This window comes from Budorcas taxicolor, chromosome 4, assembly GCF_023091745.1.
Source record: "Budorcas taxicolor isolate Tak-1 chromosome 4, Takin1.1, whole genome shotgun sequence".
Taxonomy (NCBI): Eukaryota; Metazoa; Chordata; class Mammalia; order Artiodactyla; family Bovidae; genus Budorcas; species Budorcas taxicolor.
In genome coordinates, this window is record NC_068913.1 from 119907843 (window position 1) to 119934413 (window position 26571).

At 47.8% G+C, this 26571-nt stretch overlaps 1 protein-coding gene across 1 annotated transcript in view; it reads right to left on the bottom strand.

Moving 5' to 3' along the window:
* Positions 1–26131, bottom strand: part of LMBR1 (limb development membrane protein 1) — a 130123-nt gene extending 103992 nt beyond the window's left edge. Inside the window, exons 1-4 of the mRNA XM_052638366.1 lie at positions 25903–26131; positions 6669–6741; positions 4161–4200; positions 1783–1922 (exon numbers count right to left, since the gene is read on the bottom strand). Of these exons, the coding sequence (XP_052494326.1) occupies positions 1783–1922; positions 4161–4200; positions 6669–6741; positions 25903–25968 (319 nt within the window). The 5' untranslated portion in view covers positions 25969–26131. The remainder of the gene's footprint in view (positions 1–1782; positions 1923–4160; positions 4201–6668; positions 6742–25902) is intronic.
* Positions 26132–26571: the final 440 nt, after the last annotated feature.

Consider the following 26571-nt stretch of genomic DNA (forward strand, 5'->3'; position numbering starts at 1 on the left):
AAATAAGTCATTATTTTTTAACCACATTAATTTTTAAATCAGTTTTCACGCCAATCCCAAAGAATGGCAATGCCAAAAAATGTTGAGAGCTACCATACAGCTGTGTTGATTTCACATGCTAGCAAGGTAATGTTCACAATCCTTCAAGCTAGGCTTCAGCAGTAAATGAAAAGAGAACTTCCTGATATACAAGCTGGATTTAGAAAAGGCAGAGGAATCAGAGATCAAATTGCCAACATTCACTGGATCATAGAGAAAGCAAGGAAATTCCAGGAAAACATCTACCTCCGCTTCACTGACTATGCTAAAGCCTTTGACTGTGTGGATCACAACAAAATGGGAAAACCCTACAAGAGGTGGGAGTACCAGACCACCTACTTACCTTCTGAGAAACCCGTATGCAGGTTAGGAGGCAAGAGTCAGAGCCAGATATGAAACAACGGACTGGTTCAAAATTGGGAAGGGAGTACCTCAAGGTTGTATGTTGTCACCGGGCTTATTTTACTTCTAGGCAGAGTACATCATGCAAAATGCTGGTCTGGATGAAGCACAAGCTGAAATCAAGATTGCCAGGAGAAATAACAAAAACCTCAGATATGCAGCTGATACCACTCTTATGGAAGAAAGCCAAGAGGAACAAAGAGCCTCTCGATGAACGTGAAAGAGGAGAGTGAGAAGCTGGCCTAAGATTCGACACTCAGAAAACGGAGATCATGGCATCTGGTCCCATCACTTTGTGGCAAATAGAAGGGGAAAAAGTGGAAACAGTGACAGATTTTATTTTCTTGAGCTCCAGAATCACAGTGGACGGTGACTGCAGCTCCTTGGCAGGAAAGCTATGACCAACCTAGACAGCGTATTAAAGAGCAGAGACATCGCTTTGCTGACAAAGGTCCACACAGTCAAAGCCATTTTTCCAGCAGTCATGTATGGATGTGAGAGTTGGACCATAAAGAAGGCTGAGTGCCGAAGAATTGATGCTTCTGTAATTGTGGTACTGGAGAAGACTCCTGAGAGTTGCTTGGACAGCAAGGAGAAGAAACCAGTTAATGCTAGAGCAAATCAGCCCTGGATACTCACTGGGAGGACTGAGGCCAAAGCTGAAGCTCCAATACTTCGGTCACCTGATGCAAAGAGCTGACTCACTGGAAAAGACCCTGATGCTGGGAAAGACTGAAGGCAGGAGAAGGGGGCGACAGAGGAAGGAATGGTTGGATGGCATCATCAAGTCAGCCAACATGAGTATGAGCAAACTCCGGGAGACAGTGGAAGGCAGAGGAGACTGGTGTGCTGCAGGCCATGGGGCCACAAAGGCTTAGTGAGACAAGACCTACCAACTCAGCCATAACACAACAGATTTTAAAGTCTGTCCTTGACAAAACAGTTTTTCCCCCTTCTGTCACACATTCTGAAATGACTAAAGAAATGAACAGCAAATAAATAAAATAGAAACTATGGTAAACTTTTGTTTTTTTAAGGTCTGAAATGGAGGTTGAGTTCTGACATATCCAGATAAATCAAAATTCTCTTGCCAGATAATTAAATGAAAATGTATTTTTATCAAAATCACAGTATAAATGCTGCTTCCTGTAGAAAAGCTTTTCACAACTAACAATCAGACTAGTAAGTAAAATCTGATTTTCTGATTTTATGAAGGACTCAAATAGTTTACTGAAGGAAGACCCATATTTTTATGGAAAATAAGACATGGAAAAATTCTAAATACAGTACAGTATAAAATGAAAACACTGCTTGTGATCATATTAAGACACATACACTAACCATGAATCAGGGAGCCATTCAGCCACTGAATATAGTAGTTTTGAGGAAAAGAAAGCAGGATTTCGTTGCTGATTATCGAGAAGGGTAGAAGCAAGACCGCTCCAGCCGACACTGCCAGGGTGAAGGTGCTCAGAAACAACCTGGAAGGGGAGAACAGCGTCAGCAGAGGCTGAACAGGCAGGGGCTGCAGAGCCACCAGAGCGTGGGCCAAGCTCCGCAGCCCCACATCCGGAAAGAGCGAGCATATGCCTCACTGGGCATGTGCAGCTGGGAGACAAACAGTGTACACACGGTCCCAGAAGCTAACCTAGACCAACTCTAAACTCACCTGTGAAAAGACCACTGAGCCCACCAAGTGGGCCTAAAGCAGACGTAGGCTGGAGACAGCGCGCTTCACACGCTGATGGAGGATAAACGGAGTCTCACTCCTCTTTCAAATTCAAGCATTTATTTCACAACTGCAGTTAATTAACAATGCTGGCAATATATGCCAGGAGCAATGCAACAGCTGTTTCAGGTGACAAAAGTGCTTGTGAAAACTGTATGAAAAATGACTTGAGCTAAAATGGTTATTTCTGGAAGAAAAACTTCCAAAGCCATTGGTCTACTATCTCTTAAAATAGGTAAAGGTTAAATCAACTATATAATAAATTGTAGGAAACTAACAATATTTAGAAGATGGTTTTGTCATTTTTTAAAATAGGATAGCTCAAAATGTATAATATGGAAAACGTCTAAAAGTGAAAAAGGAAAGGCACAAACAATGAATATAAGCCATGCTCTCTCCCACCCTCTCCCCCAACAGGTATATTTTCACACAGGAAAAGAGGTGCATTAAAAAAAATCTAGCATGATATATAACACCTCCTAGGAGAGGGCCCATAAGGGGCTTTCACTTTCTCAGTTATACACATCCAAAATGCTTAAAATTTTAAGATCTAATTTTTAAAGTTTTTTGAAGACTATAATGACAAAGGAAAATGGAACCTCCCTCATTAAAATTAGAGATGAAATTTTAATTTAATATCCATTCCATTAAATTTAATGTAGAAAGAATGTGAAAATACATGTAAGGAAAAAAAATCATACTAAATGCGCAAAACACATCTAATAGAGTAACTGTGAGGCCAGTGCCATCTTGTGGCAACCAAGAGAAGTGTTTTCCTACTTAAAAGCCATAGATAACCTCCCCTGTTTAGCAAATGACTGATAAATTTTTAATGTAGACATATGATACATGTCAAAAATACAATTCAACTCTGGCACAGGAGAAGGCTTACCAAGTGGTTTTGCTGGATATTCAGCCTGTTTGCTGGGAAAAGTGGGGCCCCAGCTCCACCCCAGTGTACTGCCAGCTCGGGCACCTACCCCCAGTTGACCTCCTGTGACCTCATCTCTGTCCTCCACCTGTGACAGCCACCTCTGCTCCCTCCTTCGCACCCACAGGCCCCGCCCCCAGGTCCTGCACGAGACTCCCCACCCACCCTCCCAAGCCCCCCGGTCACGACAGGGCCCACACACTGTCAGGCTCACCCACCCTCCTCACAGGGAGCGGGTTCTCAGGCTCCGTGTGTCTGGGCAGTCGGCCCTCTCCCTCGGGGCCCCTCTGCGTCCTCTGGCCCATGAAGCATTCCCAGCCCCTCTACCTCTTGACCCTCAGCACACTGGCCAGCAACCCAGCTGTAAAGGCCCACCGTGGCTTCCAAGTCTAAAGCTAGGAGGTGTATGGGACCAAGGAGTAAGTGTATGAGGACATGCCAATGTTTCTGAAATCAAAAGTTACCCAGAAATCCTGAATATATAGTCACCATAAATATAACAGTGAACCTTACATCAAAAACCTTCTAGAAGGTATTGTGACTGGCCTTAGAGATACAAACAGGGTCATACCATCCGCTGCCCTTGAGTGGCCAGAACCATCCATAAAAGGCTGGTGCGGCACAGCTAAATGCCAACAAGGGGTCCTCAGAGTAGGGCCCGGGGTCAAGCCAGAAAACGCAGACATGGTGGCTGCTTACACAACTGCAGAAGCGCTCCTCAGAACTGAGGGCAGTTCTAGAAGCGTCGCCTTCTGAAACGCCACAGACTCTGGCGACAAAGCCAGCAGGACTTCCTGGTGTGGGCTGAGAGAGGCCAAGGGGCGGCCAAGAGCTTCTGCTGGCTCCTCAAGCAAGCAAATTTCAACAGGTAATCAGGCCACAATGACCCGCGTGTTTGCTTACATGTACTTTCTTGGAAAAGCTGCTGTAATACTTTAAAGTTGCTGTAATACTTTAGGTGAATTTTTTCCATATTTCTGCCCACAGGGCAGTATTAAGTTTTGAAAATTCATGACTCTAGAATTAGAAAACAGGAGAACTGAACATTAAAATACATACGAAATCCTGTTGACTATGGCATCTTCATCTTCTTGTTCATCTGCAAAAATGTTCAAGGCATTAATATTTTTATCTTCCAACAAAATGCTTCATTAATGAAACATAAAATATAAACCTGAAGAAGCATTTTTCCAACTCTAATCTCACTAAATCAGATAGGATAGAATACGGTTAAAGAACAACAAGAGTCTTTTGACTGATCAATCCTGATTAACAAAACTCCCATATGTAAATCAAATCTTCCAAATCTTTAGTGCTCAGGGAAATAAAGCTCAGTAGAGCCTTGGAACCACATTCAAGTTGACTGTTATAGGAAGTCAGTGAAATTGCTAATGGATGAAATTTTCTGGTTGATAATGTGTATTAGCAGCTCAGTTGTGTCCAATTCCTTGTGACCCCGTGGACTGCGGCCCGCCAGGCTCCTCTGTCCATGGGATTCTCCAAGCAAGAACACTGGAGTGGGTTGCCATTCCCTGCTCCAGGGGATCTTCCTGATCCAGGGATCAAACTCACATCTCCTGCATTGCAGGCAAATTCTTTACCATCTGAGGCACCAGGGAAGCCCCTGGTTGATAATGGCCAAAAAAAAAAATTTATTATGAAATTAAAATTCAGAATCTTAGAACTCACACACTTTTCTGTACTTTGAGCCTATTGTTAGTAATGGTGAGAATGCAGATTTTACCCTAAACCACCCTGTACACCACTGCCTTGACACTGAGTCATTTTGTTCCAGTTACAGACAGAGATACCCCACGCTGCGTGTCTTTCTCAAGGAGCAGATGGCCCTTGCTCTGGTGCTTCCCCACCCTACCCTCTCCCTCACTCATGGCGGTTGGCCATCTTTTTAGTCCTCCCACATAATCTTACCAGCTAAGGAAACTATGATCCGATTACAAAGATATTACACAACACCCCAGCCCTTCTTTCTCCTCAATACCTCACTGGGGTTGTCCTCAAAGGCTCTCTGTGTGGGTCTCTGGAATTCTGAGTACCCACCGGCTTCAGTGACAATGGCATATTTGGGCCATTCTCTTAGTCCAAACTCTATTCTTAATTACTGGCTGCCCAAAATACTTCTACAACCAGAGAGACCACAAAGTACCAATTGTCACAATTAATTTTTGTATTGTTGTACCTACATCTAACCAACCACAAAATCTTGAAGAGTGTTTTAATAGCTTCACATCCATTTCAGTTCTATTGCCAATACTCTATCAACCAGGGCCAGGGTCTTCATTACTCTTCTGTGATTACTCTAAAGAACATCTAATAGATCTCCAGTTTTCCTGCTTATCATCCCCTAATTTCCTCTAAAACAATGCATTGTTCATTCATTCTCTCTCTCTCCCTCGTTCAATGCACATAATCTATGAAGCTTGACGCCAAGACATCTTTTAAAGCAGCTAAGATACTGTCTTGGATCCCAGTTCTTCAAAATTTTGAGAGACTAAGGAATCCAAAGAGTATTTCGGTGCAGTCACAGAGCCAGGCAGTGCGCTGCAGCAACCACTGTTTCCTGATTTCTTTAAAGATTCCTGAAGTTTAACATGATAGCATAAGGAATCTTTAATATATGACATCCTTAAACATTCACATGGCACCTACTATTAGCCTTGCACCACAAGTAGAAATCTTGTGATTTCAAAGAAGTAGCTCAAATTTAACAGAAGTCAGTAAAGTAACTAGTTATTTTATTTAAAAAAAAAAATGGTTAGTTACTTACAAAACTCTGGCATAAAAATCTGTGACTAAATCAGCACAAAATTCATTTATAAAAAAGATATAATGATCCCCCAGTGAGATAAGGGTACATATGAAAATAAAAGAATAACATGATACACAATTGAGCGCTAAATGGTATTATGCATATGTGCTAAGTCACGCCGGTCACATTGGACTCTGCGACCCTGTGGACTATAGCCCATCAGAATCCCCTTGGCTCCTCCGTCCAAGGGTATTTTCCAGACAAGAACACTGGAGTGCCACACCCTCCTCCAGGGGAGCTTCCTGACCCGGGAATCGAACCTTGTCTCTTTGCATCTCTGCATTGGCAGGCAGGTTCTTTACCACTAGCACCATCTGGGTATTACGGACACTCTAAATTCTGTACCACTTTGGAAAGAAACAATATTCTGGTAGTGAGAGAAAGAATGGGGTAGGGGTGACGGGGGTGAGTACGTTCAAATTCAGAGCCGAGGAACCAAACGTCCTCATAAACTCTGGAATTTCCCAGACACTGAAGAGCCCTGGGCTATTCTTAGTTGAATGTAAGAATGAGGATAAAAAAGGGCTCAGGGCTAAGAAGTAGACCTGGTCTGACTACTGAGCCTGCAAGTAGTCAGATTCCCTGAGGTTATTTTTAGTGCTCTCAGCATCAGGCCGCTGCTCGCTGCAGTCACGGGCATAATGAACACACCAGCCGTGCGGACGGGGCCATGCGGCACGGGACACGTCTAGACCGCGTGGCACTAGAGGCAGGGCTGTCGGCGGCGGGCGTCTGCTCACCTGACTTTCTCTTGTACCTCGTGATGATGACGTAGGAGACGATGTAGAGAATGGCGAACAGGAGGAAGCAGATCTGAAACGAAAAGTCCAGCGCAGTCACAGCGTTTGCATGCCTTCTAAGTGAACCAAAGTACATCTTTGGTGTTTATAAGGAAAAAGAATTTAATCTATCACATAGTAAAAAATTTTAGCTAATAAAAAGTATTATGAAGTATTAACTTACACAAGCTAGTCAACTCAGTTTAAAATCATTCCAGAAAAAAAAGCCCAATGAACATTTTTCTTTTCATAAATTGACCAAGTTGTTTTTAAATCTTGGAACTATTATTAAGAAAGAGACCATCACTGACAATTTTGAAAAGTAAACTCATGAGATGCTCCTATCCCCACCAAATATTAAAACACACTCTGAAGTTTCGATAACATTTAAAGAGTATGCCGGCACCAACACCTGACAGTCAATGAGAGAGATGCAATTACAGGAGAATGTGGACGTCCCTGGTGTTACAGCCAGTGCAGGCGACATGGTTTGATGCCTGGTCCAGGAGACACAGGCGCCGTGGAGGAGCTAAGCCCACACACCAGCATTGCTGAGCCCTCGCTCTCGGGCCCCAGGGCTGCGAGTCCCAAGCCTGTGCGCCAGAGGCTGCGAGGCACAGCCACTGAGCCCGTGTGCTGCGACCACTGGAGCCGGTGCCCCGGGAGCCCACGCTCCACGAGAGGAGTCGCCGCGAGGACAAAGCCTGTCTGCCACAACGAGGGGCAGCCCCTGCTGACTGCAGCTAGAGAAAGCCCGTGCAGAGCACCAAAGGGCCCCACACACAGCCAGAATCAAGACAGGATTTTAACTTTTTTAAATTTATGTACCATGGTTATACATACAAGAGGCCTCACAAATCAATGTGGGGGTGAGGATTACTCAATATTACACCACATATCAAAACAAACAGCAGTTGCACAAAAAAGTTTTTCAATATTAAAGTCCTTTTAATTTCTATCTTATCTAGGGTATGGCAGGCAAAAAAGGATGGGTGAAAGAATGGGCGATCTCATGACAGGTAATGGCCAAGTGTGCTTGAAATAAAGGCTTATGGAACTGTGGACCACACCAGAAATATCTTGAAGACTTTCAAATGAAACCATTGAGAGGATGATAAAGCTGAGAGATCTCCCTTGTATGTGGATTTCTGAAGAAGGGCTGGAGGCCATAAGACGAAGAATGACCTTGGACTAGGCAGTAAACAGCTGCGGAGCAGGGTAGTGACAGGATCTGACATACTGCAAAGGGTTTAGTCCAGTTACAGCCTGGAAAATACACTACGAAGGGGAAACAACAGAAGCAGGGAAAACAATCAGGAGTCACTCAACAATCCAGAGGAGAGGTCGCGTAGACTCTGCGGTGGAGGTGATGAGGCAGGAGGTTCTGAGAGCAGGCTTGACAGGACTTGTAGGGATGAGCATCGGGCTCTCGGCCTGAGAAACTGCAACGGGAGAGGCGCCGCTTCCTGCGTCAGGGAAGATCACAGCAGGAGCAGTTTGGGGGTAGAAATAGGAAGGCGAGTTTACACTGCTGAACACGCAGCTGGATATAAAAATCTGCAGAGTCCAGTGGGAGGGTCCAGGCTCGGGGCGAGAAAAGGCTCAGCAGCAGGAGACAGCACTTCCCGCCGTGCGACCAAGCGTGCTGCCCACTGCAGTGGGGGTGCAATGTAGGAGAGAGGCCTAAGGGCAAGCCCTGGCCCCCAGCATGTGGAGCCAGCTCGACACAAGGACACAGAGAAAGCTGCCGGAGAAGCAGCGGCGAAGAGGCCGAGGCACTAAAGGCCAAGTGGAGAGCTTATCTAGGACGACAGAACCAGCGACCGTGCCCAGTGCTGCTGACAGGTCAGGTAAGATGAGGACTGAGGGCTGACAACTGGTTTTAGCAGCATGGAGGTCATGGGCGACCTTGACAAGAGCGGTCCCTCTGGAAGGGTGGAGACAAAACCCTTACTGAAACGAAATGGATCAAGAGGGGAGAAAACCTGGAACAAAATGACAGTAGTTCTTTTCAGGAGTTTTATAATAAAGGGCAACAAACAAAGGCAACGTGAAGCAGACTCCGGAGAGGGGCTGCCTTAAGATGAGAGCAGCTACACAACCGTTGGGACGGCCTAGTGCTCACTCGCTGATGCAGGAAAGGCGGGCTCTCTGCAGAAAGGCGTTCCAGCGCGGGGGCCACAGACACCAATCTACGCACAGTGAGGGAGCAGGAGAGGCAGGAGCCGAGGGCACCGAGTCCCGCTGCAGGCGGCAGGGAGACGGCGGCGGCAGCGCGGGCAGACTGTATTTTCTCAGTGAAAGAGAAGCAAGCACGTCAAATGAACTGTCCATGAGGGTGAGACAAGACATACGCACGTCACACAGGATAATCGGACGTAAATGCAGTGGAGAAACACCACAGAAGTGGTGTTTAAACAAATGTGTAAAGAAATGGTCTTTAACATTCCAGGCAAGCCCAAGCCCAAACTCAAACCACCACAGGAAGCCTGACGATGTTACACAACGTGAGATGAGAGCCTGATCCTCCGATGCTGAGGCAGGAGTAGGCTGAGCTCCCGTAAACCATCACAGGCGTGAAGACTCTAACAGGTACCTGTCTCGCTGTATTCTCCCTGTTCACTGAACCCATGGCAGGCAAGGCGCAAGCAGGGAAGCTGGAAGACAATTCAGGGAGTCGCGGGAACCGCAGACACGCTCACGCTCTCCTGACTGGCAGAGCAGCCGCAGCAGCCGCAGCAGCAGGCGCGTCCTCGTGGCTGACCCAGCAGACACGCCGTAACGCGGGCATGACGCACCAAAAGGGCTTGTTCAGGAGGAGCTCATCCACGCTTTCCGAACGACAGCGGCCGGCGGCCAGGCGGGCCCATCATGGTGTGCACGTGCAGAGCTCTAAGTGAGCTCAGCTGTTACACAAGCACATGTCTACACAACATGGGGCCAGAAAGCCTGACCACCGCCACTTGGCCAACTGCCCACTCCCTACATTCCACCCCCTCAGGGCCTCTCACTTCACAATCTACATACAGCCTCTCTTCCGCAGTCTTCCCCTGGCGAGGAACCCGGACCTTACAGGACACGGCCTTCAGAGTACACTGCTCTAGGTCTGGGACAGGCCTCCACAGGACAGCGCTCCAAGGCTGGGACAGGCCTCCACAGGACACCTCTGCACCAATCAGCCCACATTTGTATCTGTGTACATGGGCTTCCCTCGTAGCTCACTTGGTAAAGAATCTGCCTGCAATGCAGGAGACCCAGGTTCGATTTCTGGGTTGGGAAGATGCCCTGGAACAGAAATGGCAATCCACTCCAGTATCCTTGTCGGGAAAATCTCATGGACAGAGAAGCCTGATGGGCTGCAGCGCATGGGGGAGGAAAGCGTCGGGCACAACTGAGTGACCAACACTTTTCCCAGAAGGCACCCCTCCCAGCTCAGGCCCCCTTCGGGCTCTTCACACTTTCAAGATGGGGTCTCCCATGCTACCCTCTACTTCTCTCCGTAAGGACCCACTAAACCCTCCACAGGCACCAGGCCCATTCCCTCACCTTCAAAGAGGGGGTTTTTGCGGCATTCACAGCGCACATCACGAGTCTGTATCCTCGGGGTCACAGCCTCACGTGGCGAGCTCGTGTTCCCGTCCAGCCTCTCGCTGCGGGCGCTGACACTGCCGCTCCACTGGGCTGCACCACGGGCCTCACTAACAGGCAGGGGTCTGCAGTCTCGTGAAGTTCCACAACCTCTGTCTCAGTGAGGGGTGAGTGCTTACAGACGCCAACCATTCCATTTCATCCCCAGAACAAATGATACTGTCCAGCCCTGTGCTCAGATTCACAAAGGCCATGCTGCCAAGGGTTCCCCTTGCCTTTGCTGAAACCACTTACCCGAGTCGACCAACTCCAGCTGAGTGCATGGTCGACACATCGTGAACCCAGTCACACTGGGGACCCCTTGAGGATGCCCCCTCAAGGACGCGCCTTGGGCCACAGGCTTCTCACGCTTCCCTTTCTGCTGCACCACAGGCGTCACTGCCCACCGGGGACCCGCGGGCCTCACAATGCTCATGGTCGTCGTCGCTCATGACTTCCCTGTCGGAGGAGCTGGGTCCTCAGGGCCGTGCACCTCGTGCCCCAGTGCACGCAGACGCTGCCCCAGCGAGTCTCTGCAATTGGTGCAGCTGCGCAGCATCACAGAGGGCACCATCCAAACCCGCCTTCAGGCCGGTCGGGAAAATCCACCTCAGAGTGCCAGCAAGAGAGCTCACTTTAGGCAGGCTGGTAAGGAGTCCACGTGGAAGGCCCCTTTAAGGAGGAGGTAAACATTCTTTCTGTTTCACATTCTTTTACCTTAGACACGTAGGCCTTGTAGGCAGCAGTATCTCTTGTTCAAGGACAGGCTTTTTTGGAACTCAGAACGTTCATTAAGGGAGACAGTCTGGGTAAAACCTCCACAGCCTTGGGCTCTGGGTTAACCGGTTCCTTCTGGCTAATCCTGTGTTGGTGTCATCCCAGGATGTATGTTACAGGAAAGGGTCTGGGCAAAACTCTCACAGCCTTCAGGTATTTTTCCTACTCTCAGCAGCTGGCGGAAAAGTATGTAATGCTCTGCTTAAACTAGCGAGGCAGGCGAACTTCCTCCCCCTTCTTCTGTGTCAGCAGCTTTTTCTGCCAGTGTCACTCTAATGAAGTTTCTACCACACAAAGCTCTCAGCGACTGAGGCCGTCTTTGGTCCCAGAGTTAAATCTTCTCCTCCGGAGACCACAAATTGGGGGGAAACCGTTCACTGCACGTGTAACCTATCACTACCATCTTGGAGGCTCATCCGGGATCCCAAGACAAGGTACAGCTATCATTCTGGGGGCTACACTATAAGCCACCACCAGCAGCAGTCCGTGCCACCTCGCTGAGCAAACGGGAACTCCCCGCTTGCAGCACCTTTTGAATGGTAGCCAGTGAGCCGTCTGCTGCTCCCCCATCTCGCAGCAGGGGCCGTGCCGAGAGGGCCATGGCCACCTGGTGCCACATCCACTGTGGCGGCCGCTGGTGGCCTCCATCCGCCGGTGCCTCCGGCTGCTCCACCTGCTGGCTGTCCTGCGGACCGTGCCAACCGTCTCGCTGCTCACCCTGTGCGCGGAGCCCAGGGTGGGCGCGGCGCGAGCGGGGAGGCTGGGGAGACGCGAGGAGCTGCAGGCACTGGAGACACGCTCGTTCTCTGATGGCAGCCCAGCAACCGCAGGCAGCCGCGCTGCACTTCCTTGTGGCTGACCTGCCACATCGCAGCCATAATGCGCACACAGGGCTCTTCAGCTAGAGCTTCCACATGTTTACAGGACAAAAGCGGCCCGTGACCCAGCAGGTGTGTCACACCGCGCCTGTGCAGTGCTATGAGCGCTCTGGGCTGTCACACAACCAGGCACTTACAAAACGGGCGAGAGCGAGAGGCTGTGGGGCAGAGAGCCCGACATCACAACCTGGCCAGCCAGTCCTCCTCCCCCCCCATACCCTGCTCTCTGTCTCCCCTTTACGGCCTCCACTCATGGACTTCCACTTTTCACACCGCTCACTCACTCACTCTTCCAACCACTTAGCTCACTTCACACCCACTGACCAACTCAAAGCACTTCTGGCAGCAGGCAGTGGTGAACCAACAGCCAAAACACACTTCATGATTTCACCTGCCCTCTAAGTAGCACCCTGATATCAGCGAGCTTCCTCCTTCTCTGACTCTTCTCCCAGACTCCATCACTAACTGGCTTCCCTTTTCCTGCCGGCCTTTAAACATTCTTCTTGTCTATGATTTCTGAGTAGAGCCAGAATCTTCTCCCAGGGTTTTAACCACCAACCCTCAGAAACCCCTAGACCACTATTTGAGAACCACTGCTTTAGGGCATCAGCAAGAGTGAGTGAAATAATGGGCCATAAAAGCTAAGTGGATTTGGGAGAAAAGTGAACCCAAGTGACAGATAGGAGTGGACATGCCAATCCGCTGAGGTTCCTGGGAAAGAAGCAGCTGCAAAAAAAGGACTTGCCCAAGGAACTTGGAAGAATAGAAAGACGTGATTAAAGCATGCTTTAAAATTTTTTAAAATTAGTAAGTAAAGCTGGTAGTAGAAGAGTAGTCTCAGGAGTCCCAAGATGTTTGTGCTGCAAAGTGGTACATGAGAAGTCATGAGCGTTAATGGACAAACAGAAATCGAGGAACCAAAATGCATGGCATGAGATGGACAAGACTAATGGAAAGCAACCCCTCTGAGAGCAGAGTAAGGCTAACAGTTATAAAAACGGACATTTTACCACTTTGGAAATAAAAGTTTCTATGAATATAAACTGTATCAGACTGGAACAAAACAGTCACAGAACTGCTCAGACTATTTCTCTAGCTCCAAAGACAGGCCCAGGAGCAGGTGCTCCTTCTCAAATGAGCACATCTTTAGCAGAGACAGACCCACAGGGACGCGTAAAATGAGAACAGGGCATGGCGGGGCCTCCTATTCTCCTCCCTCCCGGGGGACAAAAGGGGACACCTGACCAAAAAAGGGGGCACCACAACTCCTCGCCAGGAGAGGTGAGGCGTGCCGGCAGAAAGGGAGAGGACGGCTCCAAGGGCCCTCTGAGGAGACAGAGCTCCTCTCCCCAGACAGGGAGGGGAGCGCAGGGCTAGCTGAGCCTGCAGCAGCAGCGCGCGCGCCTCTGTTCTCTGCCAGCCGCCCCGCAGCAGCCCCCACTGGGGACCCGCGGCCTCAGTCCTGATGCTGAGCAAGAATGGCCAGGCATCTGGAAGCTGAGTTCCCAGCCACAGGTAACCTAATAGAGGTATTCCTAAAGTCTTTTGGAAAGGAAAAAAAAGTGAAAAGCAAACATCTCCTTCAGCTCAGCATGTCTTACTGAGCTATACAGAGGCAGTGTCCACCCCAGCCGTGAGCAGCCCCGCCCAGCTCCTGCCTCCCCGGGAACCACAGTCAGCATCCCAGCATTGAGCCATAGCAACTGTGAACTGTGTCTGTGAGTATCTGGGCTTCATCAGTTTATTCTGTGTGTCTGTGAGCAAGTGACTGCTTCTCTGCTCTGTGCCATTTCAGCTTAGGAAGGCTTTCCTAGGACGCTCTTCTTTCACATGTTGGGAAAAATCTATAATATTAAACTGTTACAAGCGAATATACTTTAATTCCAGGTGTAAGATTTGAACCTAAATTCAAACTAGTGCATTAGAATCAAACTGTACTACAAGTCTTTCATTTAAGACTGATGGGCTTCAGCTAATTTAAGATGACTACAGGCATAAACATCGTTTAAGAGTAATGGGTACAAATGGCCTCGAGGAGAGCTACCACTGAAGGGTTTCTAACAAAATCCTGGGAGAGGAGACAAGTAAACTGTAACTAAGCCAACAGTCTCATTCTACAGCAGGGCCAGCAGACCTGGCTTTATCTTAAAGTTGCGAAATCAGAAATCAGAGATGCTTAGTATCCTTTAAGTGAGCCAAACAGTAACTAAAATTAAAATCATAATGCTTTCCAATTACCTTAAGGGCCAGACTATGTAGTGAAACACAAGAAAACACAAATAGTTACAAAATTAATAACATAATAAAGACGAAACATATTAAAATCATAATTGTAAGTAAAACAAACTACTAAAAGGAAACTCTCAGATTAAGACATAGCTAAAATAAAGTGACTCAGAAGGATGAAGACAAAACAATAAACAGAGACATACCAAGCTGACAACAAAGAAAGTTAAAACGCCACATTCTTTTCCCCTCAGACAAGGCTGCATTAAGACAAAAAGTGTTAAGACAAACTGGGGCCCTCTGCCAACAATGGGCTAACCCATGATAAGGAAATAGTCTTCATGCACCAGAAGGCGCAGCACCAGAACACACTCTTTAAAACTAAATATGCAACGAGCAACAAAGCACTGCGTCGCGAGCACGCTGAGTCAGTCCTGGCCGACTCGTCGTGAGCCCGCAGACTGCAGCCCGCCAGGCGCCTCTGTCCATGGGGATTCTCCAGGCAAGAGTACTGGAGTGGGCTGCCACGCCCTCCTCCAGGGGACCTTCCCGACCCAGGACTGAACCCGGTCAATCCGCACTGCAGGCGGGCTCTTGTCTGAGCCACCAGGGAAGCCCCAAGTGCCCCCCACTCTAGCACTCCACTTCCCAAGCCCCTCACAGCCAGGAGAAAATTCTAGCTCCGTGGACTTGCCTATTTTGGATATTTCATACAGAAGAATCATACAATATCTGACTTTTTGTGTCTGGCTTCTTTCACTAAGCATGTTTTCAAAGTTAATTCATGTTGCAACATGTATAAATACATCATTCTTTCAGACTTTTTATAGTAAAATAAACCCCTACTTGATGAAAAACACATTTCATTCTTGTTGCTAGCAGCTGCAAGCATTCTGTTCAGATCTACTTGCATATGTACACAAGGATATATGTACAAAGATGTTCACGGCTTCGCCGTAATTGCAACAACCACCTTTCAAAACAGAGACGACAAAATGGCCAGGGCTCCATTTCCACACTTAATCTGAATACACAGCACATGCTGATATCTACTCTAACAGCAACTAACTAGGCCTATCACAATAAACTGCCCAATGCCTTTCAATTTGTGCTTCAACAAAGAATAAACAGTATTTCCTCACAAAAAATAACACTTGAGACATTTAACAAAGAGTAAATATTCCATCTCTCAAGATTAACACAGCAAATTTCTAGTTCATTAATGTCATCTACAATATTACACTTTATTACTTGTTCTTGAGATTTTTCAGATTCTATACATTCTTACAACGCAAGTCATGAGCAAGAAGTCCTTTAAATCCATTCTGAAACCCGTCTGAGAAAACGTGAAGGAAGGGCAGTGTCACTCGTCCTCCGGGCTCCTCCTCCCACTCGCAGCCCTTCCAACCACACAGCCTCCCGCCTCCTGGATCCCCACAAACCCCTCGTCCACAGGCTGGAGCACAGCAATGATCTCTACTGAACGCTTCATGGAAATAAAACCTGTCTCCTAAATCTCCTAAACTATGTATGATACTTAATATATTTTAGGTATACTGGAGGTACTAACACAAATAGGAACGATCTTGACAATCTCCTGAATCCTGCTGAGAGCCCTGACAAAATTTTAAAATAAACTGAGTAAATCACACTCCCTTTCCACTGCTAGTTTCTCAGCCTCAGTCAGGTATGATCAGGGAAAAGGGAAGACACTCTGAACTGGATGAAAGGTGAGCGTTTAGATGAGACTGGACTCAACTGCTCAATAGGTGAAAGTGACTATAAAGCTGTAAGATGAGCCCCAAGCTGTCATCAGGGGTATGGTACAAAGATCCAACAGAGCCCCGTTGCAAGCAGCAGCAGGAGAATATTCAGCTTCTTTATAACTGTTTCCTAGACAGCATGTTACAAAACAGACCCATCACTTTGCCAACAAAGGTCCATATGGTCAAAGCCATGGTTTCTCCAGCAGTCATATATGGATGCGAGAGTTGGACCATAAAGAAAGCTGACCACTGAAGAATTGATGCTTTTGAACCGTGATGCTGTAAGGAGATCAAACCAGTCAATCCTAAAGGATATCAACCCTGAATATTGGAAGGACTGATGCTGAAGTTGATGTTCCAATACTTCGGCCACCTGATGCAAAAAGCTGACTCACTGGAAAAGACCCTGAAGCTGGGAAAGACTGAGGGCAAGAGGAGAAGGGGGCAATGGAGGATGAGATGGTTGGATGGCATCACTGACTCAATGGACATGAGTTTGAGCAAACTCTGGGAGATGGTAAAGAACAGGGAAGCCGGGCGTGCTGCAGTCTATGGGGTCACAAAGAATCAGACACAACTGAGGGACTAACACTTTTCATAGGTATTTTGCGGATACTCTTTACCAAGCTGAGGAAGTTCCCCTCTACTTCCAGTTTACTGAGAGTTTATCATGAATGGATGCTGGATCTTGTCAAATGCTCCTTCTGATCTACTGATACCATCTTAGGGTGTTTCTTCTTTAGCCTGCTGATGTAACAGACGACACAAAGTGGCTTTCGTAGTACAATCCCAACAGCGTGGAGTTCTTTTGTACACTGCTGGAATCCACTTACCAGTATTTTCTTGTAGATTTGTGCATCTATGCTCATGAGAGGCATCAGTCTGTAGTTTTCCTTCACTACAGTGTCTTTGTCTGGCATTAGGGTAATACTGGCCTCACAGGATGATTTAGGGAGTTTTCCCTCTGCTTCTATTTTCTGTAAGAGATTGCAGAGAATTTATATCACTTCTTCCTTAAATATTTGGGAGAATTCACCAGCCAAACAATCTGGCACTGGTTTTGGAAGGTTAACAGTTGATTCAAGTTCTTTAGTAGATACAGACCTACTCTATCTGCTTTTCCTTGTGTGAGCTCTGGCAAACTATCTTTGAAGGAATTTGTTCATTTCATCTTAAGTTTTCAAATCTGTGGGCACAGAAATGTTCATAATATCCTGCAGTATCGTTGCAATGCTAATGGAATCATCTGCAATAGCTGCTCTTTCATTTCTGATTCTAGTAATTTGTGTTTTTCCTGTTTATCTTAGATAGCTTCAGTTCAGTTCAGTCATTCAGTCGTGTCCAACTCTTTGCAACCCCATGGACTGCAGCACTCCAGGCTTCCCTGTCCATCACCAACTCCCAGAGCCTGCTCAAACTCATGCCCATCGAGTCGGTGATGCCATGCAACCATCTCATTCTCTGTCGTCTCCTTCTCCTCCTGCTTTCAATCTTTCCCAGCATCAGGGTCTTTTTCAATGAGTCAGTTCTTCACATCAGGTGGCCAAAGTACTGCAGTTTCAACTTCAGCATCAGTGCTTCCTATGAATGTTCAGGACTGATTTCCTTCAGGGTTTCTTCTCCTTTCCAAGTACTTCAGAGCTCCCCAATGCTGTGTTACTAATCTGTAGTCTACCTGGACTGTGGTGTGAGAGCAGACGTCGTGTGGTTTCTGCTTTTGAGGTGCGTTATAAAGTGTGCCTCATCTCCGTGAATGTTTCATGCAAGCTTGAGAAGAACGTACATTGTGCTATTGTTGGATGAAGGCGTCTGTAAATGTCAGTTAGATCCAGCTGACTGATCGTATTATTTAGTTTAACTATATATGTATACACTTACTGATTTTCTGCCTACTGGATCTGCCCATTACCAACAGAGGAGGTGTTGCAGTCTCCAGCTATGTTAGTCGGAGAAGGCAATGGCACCCCACTCCAGTACTCTTGTCTGGAAAATCCCATGGACAGAGGAGCCTGGTGGGCTGCAGTCCATGGGGTCACTACGAGTCGGACACGACTGAAGCGACTCAGCAGCAGCAGCAGCTATGTTAGTGGATTCATCCGTTTCCTTTGGTAGTTCACTCAGTTTCTGCCTCATGTATTTTGATGCTCTGTTGTTACGCGCATACACATTAAGGATTGTTCTGTCCTTTAGGAAAGCTGACCCTTTATCATTATGTATTGCTCCTTTTCTTCCTGACAATCTTCCTCGCTCTAAGTCCACCTTGTCTGAAATTAACAGCTACTCCAGCTCTCTTGATTAGTTAACACGGTCTATCTTTCTGTATCCCTTCACTTTTAATGTGTGTAATAGGTATGTGTGCATGCACACGCACGCACATGCTCAGTCATATCCAACTCTTTGCGACCCCATGGACTATAGCCCACCAGGCTTCCCTGTCCATGGGATTCTCCAGGCAAGAATATTGGGGTGGGTTGCCATTTAGGAAATGGGATCTCCAAGGGATCTTTCCCACCCAGGGATTGAACCCAAGTCTTTCACAACTCCTGCACTGGCAAACTGATTCCTTACCGCCAGCACCACCCAGGATAACACACTTTTAATATAGCTGTATCTTTATATTTAGTGGATTTCTTATAGACAACACACACTTGGGATTTTTAATTCACTCTGACAATCTTTTAAGTGATTTATTTAGACCATTAAAGTAATCACTGATATTGTTGTTTTAATAGTTATCATAGTTTTAACAATTTTCTATTCATTGACCATGCTATTTAGATTTTTGCCTTTAGTCTTTTTCTGCCATCTCTGGTTTAAACTGAGGATTTTATGTGATTCTATTTTCTCTCTGCTGTTAGCCTAACAGTTACACTTCTTTATAAATATTTTTGTTGGCTGCCCTAGAATTTACAATTAAATACACTATACTGCTTCATAGGTAGTGAGGCTACCTTACAGAGTTTTCCCAATTTCTTCCAGCTGTCCCTATAATGTTACTGTCATTCATTTTACTTATCCACAAGCTAATCACTGGATACACTGGTGTTATCACTTTCAATAAACTGCTATATGTTGGAATAAAAATAAGAAATTTATTTAACCTTAATTTATTCAGAATACTTTTTCTTTTTTTATGTAAATCTGAGTTTCTTACCTAATTTTCCTTCTCTCTTTAGAACTACTTTTAAAATTTCTTGTCAAGCAAGTCTATTAGCAACAACTTACCTCAATTTTTGTTTGTACTATATAGCACAGGGACCTATCTTAAATATCTTGTAGTAACCTATAACAGGGGTTCCCCGGAGGCTCAGGGTTAAGGAATCCCCTGGAGAAATGGCAACCCACCCCAATATTCTTGCCTGGGAAGTCCCATGGACAGAGGAGACTTGCGGGCTACAGTCCACGGGGTCACGAAAGAGTCGGACACGACTCAGTGACTAAACAACAACAGTAACCTATAATATGGGAAAGACTCAGAAAAAGAAAAGTAGACATAACTGAATTACTTAGCAGTACTAATTGATTGAAACTAATACAAGATTATTGTAACTTTAACGGCATTTTCGACTATGAAAATCGTATTTTCATTTTGTACTGGGCCCCAAAACTTAGGTAGCCAGCCCTGGAAAAATTTGAAAACATGGAACTTCCTGGACAGCAAGTACAGAATATGAAGGAAAAAGTCCCCATCACCTTGTTCTTTTAAAATCTAGACATTAAGTTAACAAAGCTACATCAGGTTCTCTTAGTAACTAGAACTCTGAAACTGGCCAGCTACTCACAGCCAGGTACTCCTAGCTAGGACTTGATTCTCCCATGGAAAATAAACAACTTCAGAAAACATTAACATCAGAGAAGGCCACTCTGTGACCATAATGGATAAAGAATAAATAAGATCACTCTGTAGCTATGTCTGAACAAAGACAAAAAATGTGAACTCTGTCCAAAGCGTAAAAATGGCCGGACACTCCTCACCCTGATCTGAATGACTCGCAGCTTTACCAGCTGCAGCACGAGCCTCACTCGAAGCTTTTTCTCATCCTGTGTGCTCAGCTGCTCGGTCGTGCCCAGCTCTCTGCCACTCCATGGATTGTAGCCTGCCAGGTTCATCGGTCCGTGGAATTTTCCAGGGAAGAACACTGGAGCGGTTTGCCATTTCCTGCTTCAGGGGCTTGTCCTTCTTCTACATATGACCTATTCAGATATCCAGTCACAGGGCTTCCCTGGTGGCTCAGTAGTAAAGAAGCCATCTGCCAAAGCGGGAGACACAGGTTTGATTCCTGCTCCAGGAGGATCCCACATGCCTCAGAGCAACTAAGCCTGTGTGTGCCACAATCACTGAGCCTGTGCCCCAGTCCGAAGGCGCTGCAACTGCTGGAGCCTGTGCGCGCTGGAGCCTGTGCGCGCTGGAGCCCGTGCGCCCTGGAGCCCGTGCACCGTAGAGCCCGGGCACCCTGGAGCCTGTGCTCCGCAGCAAGAGAGCCACTGCAATGAGAAGCCCAACTCGAGAGCAGCCCCCACGCTCCCCAATGAGAGAGAAGGTTTTGAGCGACAAACACCCAGCACAGCCAAAAATAAACAAATAAATGTTTTAAAAGAGTGATCTAATTCTGTGCACCTGAGGTCCAAAAGGAAAAGGAAATAAAAAGACAGCAAAAAGAAGAAAGGAACTGGATCATTACCACCTCATAGTAGCAGCTAAATGTGACCATTATAGTAATTGACAAGAGAACTCTGAAATATTCATAATACTAAAGTAAGATTATTACATGAGCTTTTAAAAATTAAATACTACACCACATACAAAAAACTAACTCAAAGTGGATCAAAGATCTCAAAAATGTCAATTAAAACTATACAACTCTTAGAAGAAAACATAAGGGAAAATCTTCATGGTACTGGATTTGGCAATAATTTCTTGGATAGAACACCACAATACAGGCAACAATGACAAACAAGTGAAAAAAAAAACAGGGCTTCACCAAAATTTAAAACTTTAGTCCACCACCTTGTAGAGTAAAAAGGCAACCCACGGAATGAAAGAAAACATTGTCAGATCACAAAGGGGTTAATATCTAGAATATATAAAGAACTCCTAAAACTCAACAACAAAATAACCCAATTCAAAAATGGGCAACGGGCTTTCGATAGACATTTCTTCAAAGAAAATACACAAATGTCCAAAAGCACATAAACCAATGCTCAACATCACTAACCATCAGAAACACAAGTCAAAACCATAATGAAATACCACTGCACACCCACTAGGATAACTACGCCTTTTTAAAAACCAGAAAGCAGCAGGTGTTGGTGAAGAGACAGAGGAACTGAAGCTCTGGCACATCACTGCCAGGAATGGAAGACGGTCCGGCCACTGTGGGAAGCAGGACGGCGACTCCTCAGAAAACTAAGCGCAGGATTACCATGAGATCCAGAAACTCAGACTCTGGGCATATCCCTAAAAGAACTGAAACCAAGGCCTGGAACAAGTATTCATACCCCCATGTTCGCAGCAGCATCGTTCACAGTAGCCAGGAAACAACCCGAAGGTCCCCTGATGGGTGAACGGATGAGCAAAACAAGGCTGTACACACAATGGAATTTTATCCAGCCTTAGAAAGGAAGGAAATTCTGACACGTCCCTCAACATGGATGAAACCTGAAAACATGCTAAGGGAAATAAGCCAGACACAAAAGGACAAATATTGCACAACTCCACGTACATGAGTTACCTGGAACAGTAAAATTCAGAGAGACAGAAAGCAGAGCGGTGGCCACCGGGAGCTGGAAGGAGCGGGGAGCCAGTTTTGATCAAAGGGAACAGTTTCAGTCTGAAATGGCGATAAACTTCTGGAGATGGATGGTGGTGATTCACAGCAGTGCAAATGTGCTCAGTGTCACTAAAGGCACACTCAAAAATGGTAAACTGTAAGCTACTTGTATTTTATCTTTTTGGCAAAACAAAAAAAGTTGAATAATGTAAAGAACTGGCACCATGGCAGTCAAAGAAGAAAACTAACAGGAATCCAAAGTGGAAAAGAAGTTAAAACTGTCACTATCTGCAGACGACATGACATTATACATGCTGCCGCTGCTGCTAAGTCGCTTCAATCGTGTCCGACTCTGTGCGACCACAGAGACGGCAGCCCACCAGGCTCCCCCGTCCCTGGGACTCTCCAGGCAAGAACACTGGAGCGGGGTGCCATTTCCTCCTCCAATGCATGAAAGTGAAAAGTGAAAGTGAAGTCGCTCAGTCGTGTCCGACTCTTCGAGACCCCATGGACTGCAGCCCACCAGGCTCTCCCGTCCCTGGGGTTCTCCAGGCAGGAGCACTGGAGTGGGGTGCCACTGCTTTCTCCGACAGTGGAACACCACTCAGCCATGAAAAAGGATGGAATGACGCCACATGCAGCAACACGGATGGACCTAGAGACTATCTCACTAACTGAAGTCAGAAGGCGAAAGAAAAATACATTCCACTTATAGCAGAATCTTAAAAAAACGATACAAATGAACTTATTTACAAAACAGAAACAAACTCACAGACTGCAAAAACAAACCTACTTTTAAAACTAAATGAAAAAAGAATTGGTGACAAGTCCTAGAGAAAATCAAGCATTTATACTCACTCTAAATATGAGCACTTCAAGGAAGGAAAGCCAAAGACCGGAGACTCACTAAGCTGGGCCACTGTCTGCACTGGCTCCACAGCAGCAGCAGAGTCTATCTGCCATCCAAGGGTCCTGGGCCAGGAGAGGTAGGGCTGAGGAGGAGCAGTGACCATAGCCATCTTAGTGGTATCTCCTGGCCAACTCTCCCAAAACTTCCAAAGACCGGAACCTCACTAAGCTGGGCCACTGTCTGCACTGGCTCCGCAGCAGCAGAGTCTATCCACCATCCAAGGGTCCTGGGCCAGGAGAGGTAGGGCTGAGGAGGAGCAAAACTAAGGGATTCTAGAATCAGTGTCAAAATGGAGCTGTTTCCAGGCTAGTGGACCAAAAAAATAAAGCTCCTGGATACTAAAATATGGGTACTTTTCCCAATCCAAATAAAAGAATATCTGATTAATCTAAAATACAGCCAAAACAGACCAATGGAACTGCACAGAGTTTCAATTAAATCCCACAAATATACAGTTACTGAATTGTGTGATTGGGCTTCCCTGGTGACTCAGATGATAAAGAATCGGCCTGCAATGCAGGGGACCTAGGTTCAGTCCCTGGGTTGGGAAGATCCCCTGGAGAAGAGAATGGCAACCCACTGCAGTATTCCTGCCTGGAGAATTCTATGGACAAAGGAGCCTGTCAGGCTACAGTCCATGGGGTTGAAAACAGCTGGACACGACTGACTTTCACTTTCAATTTGTGACTAAGGTCATAAACACTGTTGAAGCAATCAGACATCCAAGTGAGAAAAAAACACACCCCTCCTACTGGATAACACACAGAAGATGAATCCCAGATGAGCCACAGGCTAGAGAGGAGGCAGCTGCTGCTCAGTCACTAAGGCGCGCTCTGCTCCTGGCAGCCGCGTGTCGGGACTGCAGCACGCCAGGCTCCCCTGTTCTGCACTCTCTCCCGGAGTTCACTCAAACTCATATCCCTTGAGTCGGTGACGCCACCCAACCATCTCGTCCTCTGCCGCCCCCTTCTTCTTTGGCTTTAAATTTTTCCCAGCATCAGGGCCCCTCCGATGAATCAGCTCTTCGCATGAGGTGGCCAGATGATAGAAGGAGTAAACCAATGAAGCATTTGGAGAAAAGCACAAGAGAGCATCTTCAGAACCTCAGAGTAACCAAAGATTTTTTTAAACAGGACATAAAAAAAATCACTAGTCAGAAAGGAAGAAATTCTGATAAAGTGAACTATATTAAAATTAAGAATTTCTGCTCATAAGATATCATTAAGTGAAAAGGAATCCACTGAATGAGAAAAAGACTTACTATACACATACACATGTATATACATATATGTGACTAAAGGATCATATCCAGAAAACACAAAGAACTCTTGCAATCACTATTAAAAACATAAACAAGTTTAAAAATGGGGAAAAGACCTGAAGACTCGTCACAAAAGATTTCCAAATGGCCAAAAAAAATATGAAAAGATGCTCAAATTCTTATCATCAGGGAAATGCAAATAAAACCTTCTGTGCAATAAATACCATGACACTTATCAGAATGGTTTTTTTTAATGCTAAGTATTTGTACAGATGAGAAGCAAATCAAACCTCTTCTACAGTGCCAGTGGGAGTGTAAATTGGTACAACCCACTTTGGCAAACTACTTCAAAGTATCTACCATAGATGAACAAACCCACAACCTATAACCTAGAGGTTGCATGCTGAGTGCAGACCTAACAAATGGATACACACATTCACCAAAAGCCACGTACAAGAATACTGGTAAACAGGGCCTGAACACGACTGAAGCGCCCACCAACAGTAAAATAAAGATAAACTGTGCTAGAGCCACACAGCTACAGCCTTATGGATGAATCACAGTCACATACAACACAGAGGAATTTCACAAGCGCTGAGTGAAAGAAATTAGATACAGGACAGAGCATACCATAAGGTTCTGTGTCTGTGAGTTCAAAGCTAAGCCCAGCTGTTAAAGCCAGGAGAGTAGCTCCTCCTGGTGGAACAGAGAGGACCCAGACCAGGAGAAGGGACGGGCCTCTGGGACGCTGGCCACACTGCTTCTCAGTCTGCCTTCGGGACTGCAGCAGCGTGCTTAAAGCGCCTCAGGCTGGGCATGGATGATTACGTGCTTCTGTTTATTTCAGCTTCAAGTCACAAATTTAAACTAAAATGCCGTATCAGAGTCCACCAGTTCAGAACTTACATCTCTTTATTCCAAGGTATGACTTGGCAGAGTGTTCTCAATTTTCTAGATCAGTAACTACCCAAACTAGGCAATTCTCAACCAGCATTTTCCACCTAAAACCAAGAGACTGACTGAGTTTGAGGGAAGGGAGTTAGAAGAAGGAAGAGGTAACCACAATTACCCCAAGTTTACATATTTTACATTGTTATGAAAACACAAACACACACAACCATAACGTGCTCCAGTGCCATCAGGAAAAGGTGAAAACATCAAAGGAGGTTGCTAAGGCCAAGCCTGCTTCCCAACCCCTGGCAGCAGCACAGAAGGACAGGGGGCCAACAATGGATGACTCCCTTCAGATGCTGCTTCCAGAGCACAAAGGACTTCTGCTCGGGGCCCTCAACCCCATAGACCTTGGGTCTTCACACCAAATGCCAGGTTTCGGAAAGGTGTGTGCTAACCAGGACGAGGGTCCCGGCGGGGCTAGGAGACAAGCTTGGCCCTTGCCCGGCGCCTGCGAGGGCGGCCCAGGTCCTGCTGGATGCCCGCCTGCACACTTGCCTACTGTGCCAGGCCACAGGGGGAGCCGGGCCACGGGGGACCCGGTCACGGGGGAGCGGGTCACGGGGGAGCCAGGCCACAGGGGGGAGCCAGGCCACGGGGTGCGGGTCATGGGGGTGAGGCCACAGGGGGAGCCGGGCCACGGGGTGAGGCCACGGGGTGAGGCCACTCTGGGGAGCCGAGCCACGGGGCTGCGGGCCACGAGGGAGCCGGGCCACGGGGGAGCCGAGCCACGGGGGTGCGGGCCACGGCTGCAGGGTGGGCTGCGGGGCCGTCGTCCGCCGCTGGGAGGGTGACCGGCTCAGGACGAGCCCGAGGCGAGCAGGACGCCGGTGGCGCCGAAGCACTCCCGGGGGCGGACAGGTGATAGACGGAACCGCGCCAGGATAGGGAGCAGCTGGGCGCGCGGCGGGGACGGGGCCTGGGGGAGAGGCGCGCCGCGGGGACCCTAGGGAAGAGGGGAGGGCCGGAGTGGGGGGCGGGTGGGCCGAGGCGGGGAGAGGCCGACGCGGCGGGCGGGGCGCGCTCACCGTGGACTCCCGCACTTGGCTGTGAAAGTGCTGCTCCCGCGCTGACACCTCGTCCTGCCCTTCCATCCTCCTTCATGCCCGCCGCCTCGCCGCCCGCGCGCTCCGCCGCACCATCGCCTACCGGCTCGAGGGGCTGCACGGCCGCCCCGCCGGCCGGGACGGGAATGGGCGGACAGTCGGCCGCTACACGGACGGTGACCAGAACCCCGGCTGCTGCCACAGCCGTCGTCTCAACCGCCGCCTGAGGAGAAGCCGCTCGGTGTGCCGAAGGCCGGCGCGTCGCAGGCCGGGGCGGGGCGTGACGTCAGAGGAAGGCGCCGCGCGTCAGAGGAGCGCGCCGAGGGCCCCTGAGGGGGCGTGAGGCCGGGGGCGGGGCGTGAGGCCGGGGGCGGGGCGTGAGGCCGGGGGCGGGGCGTGAGGCCGGGGGCGGGGCGTGAGGCCGGGGGCGGGGCGTGAGGCCGGGGGCGGGGCCTGGCGGGTGGGACTTGGGGCCACGCCCCTCGCGGGAGCCGGCGAATTCCAGCCTAGAGCCGGGCGAGGAGCCGGCTGTTGGGGTCGGGTCTCGCGTGAGCGCGGGCTACCGGGGGCGGGCGGCGCGCCGGGGACGACCCTGTGTGGCAGCTGCAGTCCGCTCCCCTCACCAGCACCGAACCGCCAGTTCCCTGGGCG